We start from the raw sequence: 11,781 nt of genomic DNA, 5'->3' as shown, positions 1-11,781 counted from the left end.
GTCTTACATTTTTTTAAGCCTTTGCTAATTTTCTTGCTTTTATTCTAATACTCACCTAGAAAACTTCACAGTGTACCTTCTTGGTAGATTCCAGGCAAAAATCCAAAACACTAATTCTTCTGTTCCAACCAGCATTCCCTCTTCTAATGAAAGGTAAGCCAATTTTCTGTATACTCATGTGCTTCTGCCACCCTGGAAACCAGGTAACTCTACTGAAGTGAGCTTACCTGCTCAAACATGAAGGCAAATTCCACCCCATCTTTGGGAACATTCTCAATATCCAAGAAGCAATAAAGCTTAAAATACAGTTGCCACTGTCCCTCCTCTTCTTCTTCAGAGCCAGCAAGTCTGTAAGATATGAAAGAGAATGAGAATGGAAAATACCAGTAAGGAAAAGAACCAGAGTACTGGGATGTCCACAGTGCAACTCACAATCTGAAGGTAACCCCGGATTCTGAAATCCAGTGTTACATCCAACTAGGAATTAAAGGTTTTATGAAACATTCTTTTACCTCTCAAACTTGGCCAAGATATCAGCCACAATCACCCGACTCTCCACAGCACGGTCAACCTGCTGATTATGTTCAAAGAGCGCAAACATATTCCGGCTGTCCTCCATTGCTAAACCTCGGATCAATTTTTCAACCACCTGCAAAATCAGAGACACACAGATCACACAACAGGTATTACACACACTTTCACACTGAAAAATCAGTACCTCTTCAGGACACTCATAATTTCATACACTTCCATCACATTTCTCCCTTAGTTACCTCGTTTTCAGAATAATGAATACTAACCCTGAAAGATGATTCCCTGTACTTATAGTTGATCATCCTTGCTTTTCTTCTCTGAACCTTTTCAATTTCCCCTTTTTAAAGATCTACCCTTTTTAAGATGGGGAAATCAGAGCTCTGCACAAGATATAGGCACATAATGGATTCAGATGGCATGACATTCTCAGTTCCTCTAATAACAATTCCACTTTTTCCTCTGTTGAGCACTAATGTTTTCACAGACATGACTACTGCAACTTGGAATCTTGCGTCTGACCTGCTAGTGATTAAGTTACTGCTAGAATATCCCTTTCAGAAGGATTCCATTACGAACTGGAATTTCTACTTGTCCAGAAAACTGTGTTTAGCAAGTCTTCAGAATTAGTACCTTTCCAATGGATAGAACACCAGAAGTGTTTAGATTTTGCAACACAATTGTCAGGTGATATTCTACAACATGGGCACTGGCCTTGTAGAATAAGCTGAAACTTCCCTACAGATACAGCAAAAAAGTTATAATTAAAAAAAAAAAACCAACAAAAAACGAAATTAGGAGATGAATGGGTAAAAGGTGTCTCTTCATCTGGTTAATGCTACTAATGCATTACCTCCCCAGCGCTGGTGTGGGAGTTGATGGTTATTTTACAGGAGCCGCCGCCATGGCAGTACACTGTTGTGGTCATTTCTTCACGTGTGAGAAGAGCCTGTATTTCCTCCTGGGAGGGCACAAACTCCCTTGTCTTTGTTCTCTTCAAGGAGTCACTTATGAATTGTGCATACCTGTCTATTTCTGAGTCTGGAAAGAGGTCTTTTACCCTAATTGTAAAAAGAAGTAAAAAAACTCCATTACACATTGAACCACACATTACCATGAAACTTGTCTGGTAGAGATATTGATGTCAAGTGCAACCACAAGAAATACAAGCTTATTTCCTAAACCATGCAACCTGCTTTTACTAGTCATTTGAAAGTGACTTCAGTGACATTGCTCAGCAATGTGTGAAATAAGCAGTTCAAATTATCAGGAGTTTAGTACCAGTTGAAGACAGTACAATCGACTATCTCAATTTACAAAACTGAGAATAAAAACTATGAAATCAAATGTAAACTTTTTTCATTTATTCTTAATGGTTTTTTCATTTACTGGCTGTGTTTGAGCACTTTTACAGTATATTTGAGAATTAAAAGATAGAAAGTAGATGCTTGTACACCGTTCTCTTCCCTCCAAGGGCAGCATGTCTCAGTATAAAAATATCTGCAACTGCAGTGGTAAAACTATGAAATGGCTACACCGAGTATTCTTCAGCACCTCTCAGACTCAGGCCCTGGGTGTAGCTATTTGGTGTACTGACACAAAATTCATCTCACTCTTTTCTAGCTTGTAAATAATTAAATAGATTTTATTGATCTTTCGCATCACTCTCATCATTAAGAATAGAGAGAGGCTACAAGGCTGCAGCTCAGCCCCAACGCAGACTGCTTTGGAAAGCTGCATTAGATGCTGAAGATGAATTGGGAAGAAATGGAAATTACTTAGTTCATGAAAATGGGAGGCTGAAGCAGATTAAAATTAAAAATTGTAAGCATTATGTGCTTACTTAAGCAAACAAATACTGAAAAATTATAGTTTGGATTTACAGTACATCTCCCGTTCCATAGTACACATTTTGCTTGTGCCAGCTGCAGGGTAGTACACATTTCAATGAATATGAAGGTTTGGCCCTCACCTTTCCAGCAGGTTGATAATGTTTATATGTACCTTAGTAAGCAGTAGTTCATCAGCTGTAAATCCACTGTAACACAGTCTCATGGTATTCTCTTTGGGTAACTTACATACCACATCCTTTTGACACAGTAGATGGATGGCAAGGGGGGAGTTTGAATACACAGAACAACTAGTACCAAGAATTGTGTGCAAAAGCAGGAGGCTGGAACACCACAGGAAGATGTTTCCACAGGAGGAGGGCAGGATAGGTAACTACAAGGGGCAGTGGAAGATAAGCAGAGTAAAACGAAACAGGCTGCAAACCGAAGGGACATTTACCTTCGAAGGTGGAATTTGAGGTAGCGCAGGATCCCTCTGCTGGGCAAGAAAGTGCAGCTCATACAGCACATCAGCTGCCAGTGGTGCAGGTTCCCAGTACTGTTGGGATGTGGCATGTGGTTAGTTTGCTTGATGAGCTGACAGTACACTTCATCACGAAGAGGTTTTAAATCATGGCAGGTCTGCAGGATGCCTTGGATAATGGGTATGGGGTCAGACACCGTCTCGATTTCCTGAAGGGAGTTGAAGATCTTCACTGCTTCATCCTGTAAGCTGCTGTAACCCTTCTCTTGTTGCACTGGGAAACAATCACAAAAGTGACAAGAGGTGAACATCTCCCTCATTTTCTAATGGCCCAGCAACACTACAAGCAATTGTACTACTCTGTACAGCAACCTGAGCTCATATCCTGAACTTAAATTTATCCTCAAAATTCATTAATACTTCCCCTATAAATGTTCAAATGCAGTTTTAAGTAGTGTTTGCCAACATCTCACTTTGCACCACTGCAAATTCATGTCTGGATATACTGTGCAGAAAAGCAGAGTGATGCTTTTAAGGGAAACAAGCACTGAAATCTAGTTCAGGCTTCAGTGTCTGCAACTGAGGTGCCTAAATGCAGCCACCAAAGCCTGGCTTGTATACTTTCAAAACTCTGTGTTGTGCCTGTATTAGCTTTGACCCCTGAGCCAACAAAGAACTTTCACAAATTGTGAAATTGCGCAGATGCAGCTTTTACCTATTGTTTACATTTAAAATGCTTAGACCAAAACTGCTTACATTTTTTGAGCACCTGAATGTCTGCTCTGAATTGCTCAGACATATGTGATACCATCCTGCTGCAGGCTTGCATTCTGCTTTGCACATCTCTGGGGCTTTAGGTCCTTCTGAATCTCCTGTACAGCCACTGCTTTCCCAGTGCCCATGCATGAGTTGTGCTATTCCAATACACAGCCCTGTACAGTAATTTATACAGAGTAAGTGCTTGCTCTGTAATTTTTCTGTATTTCAAAATTTATTTTTTCTGGCCTTTTAATCTGCCACATAATTGGATCCTTATATCACGACAGATAGCAAGCAGCTAATACTCTTTCACTTTCTCCATAACAGTCTTCTGTCCCTAAAATCTTCTTTCTGGGCTGAACAACCCCACCTTATTTAGTCACTTAACTGTAGGTAAGTCCCTTGATGCCTTTGATCATCTTTCTGTAGCTTTTTACTTATCTTTGAAAAGATGGAGAAGGCAAAACTGCATCCTGTATTCAAGATGCAGGTGCACGATACACCAATACAGCTGCGCAAAGACCTTTTTTTCCTTTTCTAAGCTTTCAAAACCTTGTGTAAGCTGTTTTGTTTCTGCATATACCACAGGAGTTGGCATTTTCATAAAGCTATGTAAATTTGTGTTCACTCTCCTAAGCAGAGCTAGATCACTACCTATGTGGCAGACTGCTTCGCATATCCACATTGAAAATAATTCCTTAAAAGATTTTGTGACTCAGTCACTCCACATTAGAGATTCTTCTATAGCTCTTCAGCACCAGCTTTCAGTTTTAGTATGTCAAACAGTCTGGAATCATCAGCAAATCACTTTGGTTTTCTGTTTGCTTATTACACAGTCTAGCTCTTTCATGTTCCTGATGCATTTGAAGAAAGGATTCATTTAGTTTGGTTTTACATCAGCTTCTGTAGGAATACTATTCAACTGACAGCTGCATGATGTCATCTTCTTGTAGTACTTCCACTGGAGCCACTTGCAACCCAGTTGTGGCTAAAGGAGGACAAGCTGCACGTCCCCCAGAGGGATGATAAACTATCTGCCCCCATTTACTTTAAGATTCAGTGTTCCCATGATAAGAAGCAGTGGACACAGCATACCTTCTGGAGAAGAAAGGGAGAGAGAAAGGGACTCCTTCCCCTCTGAACCCTGTGGGCTACACTGCCCTAAATAGACTTCACCTGCACAGAGAGAGCTTACAGACCAATTTTGTGGTGTTCAGGCCCTCAAAATGTGAGTGGATTCTGTCACTTGGGTAAAATACTTACAGCTGACACTAACATCTCCATAAGGTAGTGGGAGCAATGGGGAATGCAAGGGGTGCTGGGTATATCGCAAGATCGGGTTCCTCCTATATGTCTGTTCCACTACTTCCAAGTTTGTGCTGTTTTCCTGAAAATAAAAAAAAAAAAAAGAGAAAAAGTAATTATCCTCAAACAGGGACAGTCCTTTGCAGGATGTCCTCATACATTTATGTTCAAGCTCAAGCACCTTTGTCTAAATTTCTGGAGGTCCATGGAGGAACCAGGTGACCAAAGCATAACTCGCATCTAAAAATTACTCTGTACATTATTTCTGAATCTTAAACACAAGAATAGCCATGCTGCATCATACCACATGTCACCAAGCACAGAATCTTGCCTTCAGACATGGCTTGCGGCTGATACCTAATGCAGGTAACGTAACAGGCATGTGTGGCATAATTCCTCCCTCATATATCCTTTACGCTTTCAACAGTAAATGGTTAATGGACTTTCTGATCACAGATCCACCATGTTCAGTATGTAATAATGAGCCTGTTCTCCTGAATTTGTCTGGTTGTGCTACACGTGTTTACAGAAAGAACAACCAAAATTCTGCACATGGTGTTCAAAATCTGGGCCTGTTGCTACCATACAAACTGGTATCACATTCCTCCACATGTTGTCCTATATTCCTTCCCTGACAATATTTACAGTTCCATCTGTCCTTGAACTCTGAGCTGAAATTTTCCAAGATTCTCTACAATCACTCCCAGCTCTTTCTTCCTGAATACATACTATCTAGTTGCATCTAATTTAGAGCTCATCACACACACATTTCTTCTGAAATATGTTTTAGTGTGTCTTCTAATATGATTCCATATTTAATTTACCAAAGTTTTTGGAAAGATTCTTTTCAAAATTACTCCTCCTACAGTGGTGCAATTTTGCTACCTTGAAGGATATTTTCTTTCCACCCTTTACTCTGATATTTAACCACACAAGCCTAAGGTATGAAGAGAACTTCAGGGTACATCAAAGTCAGATGATTGGTAAGAATGGACTATTTTATATTTGTGTCTGGAGGATGCTTAGGAGAAGAAAGGATAAAGCAGGAATTTGTAAATACTTGATGGTGTAATCCTGCAAGCAATTTGTAATTGCACAGTTATAACCTAGACTTACACAGATCAGCTAACATGCTAATTCAAAATAAAAGTCACATAATATTTGATTATTCTGTTGCACAGTGGTGATCTGGCTGCTCCCAACTCACTTGGGAATTGGCATGATGGCACCTACCCTGATGTCACGGATGAGTTGCTGTGTAGGTGTTTCTATGGGAACTTTGCTGTCAATGACCCCCTGAATGGAAGAGGCCCAGCGCATTGCTTCACTCAGCAGCTTCGTGTACAGTCTGTAGGAGTGCTTTCGCCCATGCACAATGATGTTCCAATAACCTGGGGAGAAACAAAGAAGCTGGAAGGTGAAACTTGTTTCCTTGTTATGTAGTTGAGTAGACATTAGAAAATGTGACACCCACTAACCAGAAGGGCCCAGTGGGAGAATATGGAGAACTACAGGTCTGTCAGTCTGACTGTGACAACGGGGAAGGTTATGGAGCAGATCATCTTTAGTGTCAAAGGAGGGCAACAAAGCTGGTGAAAAGTCTGGAGCACAAAGTGCTATGAGGAGCAGCTGAGGAAGCTGGGGATGTTTAGCCTGGAGAAATGAAGGCTTGGGGGAGACCTTACCACTCTCTACAAATCCCTGAAAGGAGTGGCCAGGTGTGGGTCTGTCCCTTCTCCCAAGTAACAAGTGATAGGACACCAGGAAATGGCCCCAAGCTGTGCCAGGGTAGGTTTATATTGAACATTAGGAAAAATTTCTTCATGGAAAGGGTTGTCAAGCACTGGAACAGGCTGCCCAGGAAACTGGTTGAACCACTATCCCTGGAGGCATTTAAAAATTGTACAGATATTGGACTTAGGGACATGGCTTAGTGGTGGACTTGACTATGTTGGGTTAATGGTTGGACTTCATGATTAACTTAGAGATCATTTGCACTTTTAATGATGCTATGGTTCTCTTCTTGTCTGTAGCTTGTGGCTAAGGAAAACCCTTGCTGCTTTGATAGCAACATATGGTATGTCTGGTTAAAACTGACTAGGCAGACATTAACATCCCCATTCCCAAAACGTATTTATGAGTAGGAAAGTCCCAATCCAGATTTTAGTACAATGACAGTTTTCCAAGATACACGTTATCTTGCAGTGTAACACAACTGCTTGCCTGCCAACCAGGCAGCTCACTTTCACAGACAGCGTTTGGGCTACACTTTGCTGTTAATCACTCAGAAAATGACCACTCTACACACAGCACCCAGTCAGATTGCCAAATCAGTTCTCATAACTTTTAAAAATATGTGTTTGACAACCTGAGAGAACATGTCAAGGTGATGGTAATTCTCTCTGCTAAAGGCAGCCCTAGACATCTGTTGAGATTAAAAATGTAGACAATATCTTGTGAATGAGAAGAATAAATTTTCTCTCATCTCACTTTACTAAATATGCTTCCAACCCTTCTAAAAAGTATCCCAAGCAACTCCACTACTCAGATGTCCAGTATTTCAAGTCTTGTCCTAAGGTTCACGTTCTTTGTCAGGGAGATTCACCCTTTACCCCATAACCTGAATTCCCTCCCAAACTCATAAAGCAAGGAATGGAGGATCATGCCAGATCCTGCCTTCCCAGAACTGTGCCATGTTGCACGGAAAGCAAACATCGGCTTTTGTTATCTTTTGTTTCTAACAAGTTGAGTGATGCTATAAAATAGACTTACAGTGTATGGCATTGCTACTATTTAAGAGGATAGCACTGACCCCAGAGACAAATGTAGGTCATGCTACAAAGTGACAGATATTTATGGAGATGTACCAATAATTACAGTGTCAACTGTAAGAACTCACACCTGTTACCCTATCTGGGAAACACTTAGATCCACAGTGACATTACTCAGTGAAAAACATCAGCACTGTGTATATCTCCATCAGGTGTGAGGGACTTACAGTCACTTGCACACTGCTCTCTGGTCCTTTGCAAACCTCTCACAATTTCTATGGGCAGAGATGTCTGCAGTCAGACACAAAGCCTCAGATGACATTAAGACTGCCTTCTCAACAGGACACACCATTACAGTCCTGCACCATCCCCTCTTCAGAACTCCACACATGGAGTCTGCTCATTGCCGCTTTCTTCCTCTCACCTGTGTCTTTGAAGACCCTCTCATCAGGCTGCACTACAGAGCAGAGGCTGTTGAGCACAAGTGTGCCAAGCTTGGCAGCTGTGCGCTCAGATGACTTGTAGTAATCGAGGGCAGTGTTTGTCAGAACAAACCAGCGCTTCTTCATCTTCAGAGAGGACATCTTATTGCTGCTCTGAACCTCCTTATGAAGCCAACCTAGCACAGAGACATAAACATTTCAGTGGTTTCACTACCACAGCAATCCTCAACCTCTCTGCAAAAAGCTCATGCTGGGACCTACCAGCTCTGCTTTACTGGTATCCTGCACAGTTACTGTAAGAAATTAGCCCAAAATTTTCCACCAAGCAGTTCCATTCTTCAGTCCAATGTATTTTTTTAATTAATGATCTCCCATCACCAATGTGATCACCATGAGGGCATCCTCTATTCAGGATGTTTCCATCACAAGCCACAAACACCTGAATAAATAATTTACAATTTATTCTTCCAAAGAGATGCCAAATGCCTATCCAAACCTTGATGGAAGAGGTTTGGTGATATATGTCTTCTAGTAGAAAGATCATTACATGCATCTCTTGCACCTACATGCATCTCTTGCTCCCACAGTCGGGAAAAATAATTTCACTGTCATTTTAGACTCATCACAAAATAAATGGGGGAAAAAAAGTTAAAAAAAAGTCAATACTGTAACAGGAAAAAATCACAGTCTACATTGCTAACGCTGTCAAAAAGACAATTTTCTACTTAGAGATATAAAAGCCATTGTCTCCCCATGAGGCAAAAAGTTCAAAGAATGTGGGACTGAGCTCAGAGGCTCCATATAAAGAAAATACAGAGTGAGACACTTCTGAATATATGCTTTTGTGGCTACACTATTGTCATACAGACATCTTACTGTGAAGCGCAGAGCATACATCAGCTTTACAAAGGATCATTCCTTTTTTCCTTTAACTAATGAACAATATGAGATAAAAGGAACTGTTGCCCTGCAATTAAGTATTTTGAATTTAAGGTACTCAAACTGTTGTCTGATAATCTGCTTTATATCATTCAATCTCCTTGAAATTTTTAAGCCTAGGATGGAAGGCTTATGCCACATTTTGGTGACCCTTTTCCTGCCATCCTCCTTCCTTGCCATGACCACTCTTAGACCTTTATTCCTTCATAGACTCCTTCCAGAAGATGTAAAGCAATTTGTTCATGCACTTGCTTAAAGTATTAAGGAAATTTACAAATGCTTGAGATAAATGAGGGAATATTTTGTAATATATGTGATCACTACTCATGCTTCACCATCTTCGATTAAGCTCTTTCTAAAGACATAATTTAAATCTCAGAGAATTCTTCTCACCTCACTACATCTACCATAATCAGGTTAGTTAGTTTAGATGAGGACGGTAACAATCCCACAAAGATCTCTCTCCCTCCCTCTCTACATGACAGGTGTCAGAAGGAACACAGCTTTCTGACAACAAAAGCCACAGTGTCATGTTATAGTCCATCTAAGCCAGCTGCTCCTAAACAGCAGCCATGCTCCTTCCTATTCCTGATGGCATTCACTGGACATGTTTAAATAAGCTATGGAACTAACATCAGAAACCTAACATATAAAGTAGTTACTTTTTTCCATCTGACAGGGAATCACGTAAGGGGGGGGGCGTAGCACACACAGGATGTGGCAAGCAGCTGGCAGGAAGGTGGAGAGGGCAAAGAATGACTGGTTTTGGGGAGCAGCTAAACCCTAGATCTAGTTAGCAGAATCTCCCTTTCAGATTATAAGCAGAAGAGGAGTTTCACATGTAATTGCATGCATTTCCTTTCACCTCTCACAAGGAATTCCCGGCCATCAACCTTAGATTCCCCTTTTGGTTTCTGCAGCAAGGAGATCCAGTGATGCATCTCCTCAGGTGTGTCGCTGTTGCAGTGAATCACTCGATTTGCTGTGATGATCACAAAAGAATTTGGTCTGCCAGAAAACAAAAGCATTAAAGTTCGCCATAATCTTGCAAATATCTCAGTTCACAGCATACTCAAAGTCATGGTTTTTATCTTCCCACAAACAATCCAGAAAGACTCTCAGAATACAAATTACAGAGAAGTGCAGAAATACTTAAAATCACCTTCTGTGCAGTTATACACTAATGAATGGAGAGACCAGCTAAATGAAATTAGATATCTTTCAAAAGCTATTTCCAAAGACTAGAAAATATTAATTAGATAATAACCAGCTGTAAAATGTCCTGAGTTCATAAGCAAAGGACTTTGATCTGCCCTCTGACTGGGCTGAGTTAGTGCTAGTACCACTAGGCTGAGCTAGTACAGTCATTCTCCTTGTTCTTATTAAAACCACTGATGCAACAGCAAACACAGGTCTCAGCAGGGTCAGCTAAAATGGGCTCGAAGTTGGTTTTAGGAAAGATGAGCTGATTCTGACAAAAGAGAGGAAAAATTGTTATGTTGCTTCTAGATGACTTTGTCCTTCTCATGCAACTGTGTCCTACCAAAAGAATATTCACAATTCTGTAGAGAATCAGTACTTTACAGGAAAAGTAAAGGTATGACTAGTTCAAAGAGGATAGACTCAGAAAACTTTGAAAGCAAAACCAGATTTCTATGAGAAAACAGAAATTGAAAATTGGAATGCAAGGATGAAGTAAAAGGCGCAAATCAAGAAACTGTTAGAAAATTGCATAAACAAAGGGAAGATAAAAATAAGCTGCATAAAAATACTGGTTGAGAATAAGCCTTCTCCTCAGAATTCAATGTTGGTTCAAACACTGATACTCCAGAAGAGTGTACCTCAGCACATACACAAACAAATTTTGACTCTTCAGCTTATTATTTATTCTTTGTTTTCACTGGTATACAGATTAATTATGACGAGTACAGGTTGAGAACTGCCTAAAATGTTTTTATCAATGAAATCTTAGATCAGTACTGATATGCATTTTCTAAACTAGTAACCCCAAAGTCCTAGCAACCTGTGTGAGTTAAAAAAAAGAGACGACATAGGTAAGCAATTTAATAGCTAACATTTTACTTCAGTGCTGTAGTAAGTATCTTTGTCGTGGCTGAACCTGTTATGTGGGAAATAATTAAATGTTAACACAAAGTGATACGAAATGTCCCATAATTTCTTCACTGAAACTAACTGAACTGAAGGTCTTTGCATTGCAAAGACCTCAAGAATAATACAGATTTCTAAATTCATCCATTATTCTTTCATAATGCTGTTTCTTTCCCCTAAATTTACAAGATTAACTTAAAATTACTCTGTTGAAATACTGGAAGTGCTGCTTTTACTGGACATATTTGTTCAGTGGTATTAATAGGTAAGACTATAATTTACTGGCTGTTTTCATGTCTATGAGTTAAAGGAGAAACTTCTACTCGAAGACAAATCACATAGGGACTTCATGCCTATGAAGCTGAAACAAGCTGAAGATCTCAGTTTTTCATGTATTTGGAGAAAAAGGTGTATGAGTTTAAACAAATACAAACCAAAAAAGAAACCTGAAGCTACTCACAAAAATATGTTAGAGAGTTTCTGATTTAAGAGCCGGTCAGATTGCTGTACCTACCTGTCAGGATTGTCCGAGGCACAGACAGAGTCAATAAGCCCAACATCTAGGGTTCCCTATACAGTGAAAAAGACACAGATTGCATTTTAGATTACAG

General features: G+C 40.1%; 1 protein-coding gene across 2 annotated transcripts in view; it reads right to left on the bottom strand.

Moving 5' to 3' along the window:
* LOC103756864 (unconventional myosin-X) overlaps nucleotides 1-11,781 on the bottom strand; it is a 90,794-nt gene that overhangs the window by 5,571 nt on the left and 73,442 nt on the right. For both annotated transcript variants that reach the window (XM_025895071.2, XM_018072553.2), the window contains 9 exons: nucleotides 11,685-11,740; nucleotides 9,927-10,069; nucleotides 8,104-8,298; nucleotides 6,142-6,299; nucleotides 4,867-4,990; nucleotides 2,821-3,118; nucleotides 1,385-1,592; nucleotides 513-649; nucleotides 228-348 (listed from right to left, as the gene is read on the bottom strand). In XM_025895071.2, coding sequence (XP_025750856.2) covers nucleotides 228-348; nucleotides 513-649; nucleotides 1,385-1,592; nucleotides 2,821-3,118; nucleotides 4,867-4,990; nucleotides 6,142-6,299; nucleotides 8,104-8,298; nucleotides 9,927-10,069; nucleotides 11,685-11,740 — 1,440 coding nt within the window. The remainder of the gene's footprint in view (nucleotides 1-227; nucleotides 349-512; nucleotides 650-1,384; nucleotides 1,593-2,820; nucleotides 3,119-4,866; nucleotides 4,991-6,141; nucleotides 6,300-8,103; nucleotides 8,299-9,926; nucleotides 10,070-11,684; nucleotides 11,741-11,781) is intronic.

The sequence above is a fragment of the Manacus vitellinus genome, unplaced genomic scaffold, assembly GCF_001715985.3.
Source record: "Manacus vitellinus isolate BGI_N305 unplaced genomic scaffold, ASM171598v3 scaffold_22_pilon, whole genome shotgun sequence".
NCBI lineage: Eukaryota > Metazoa > Chordata > Aves > Passeriformes > Pipridae > Manacus > Manacus vitellinus.
Note: the sequence above shows the minus strand (reverse complement) of the source record. Positions and strands in the feature narration are given on the sequence as shown.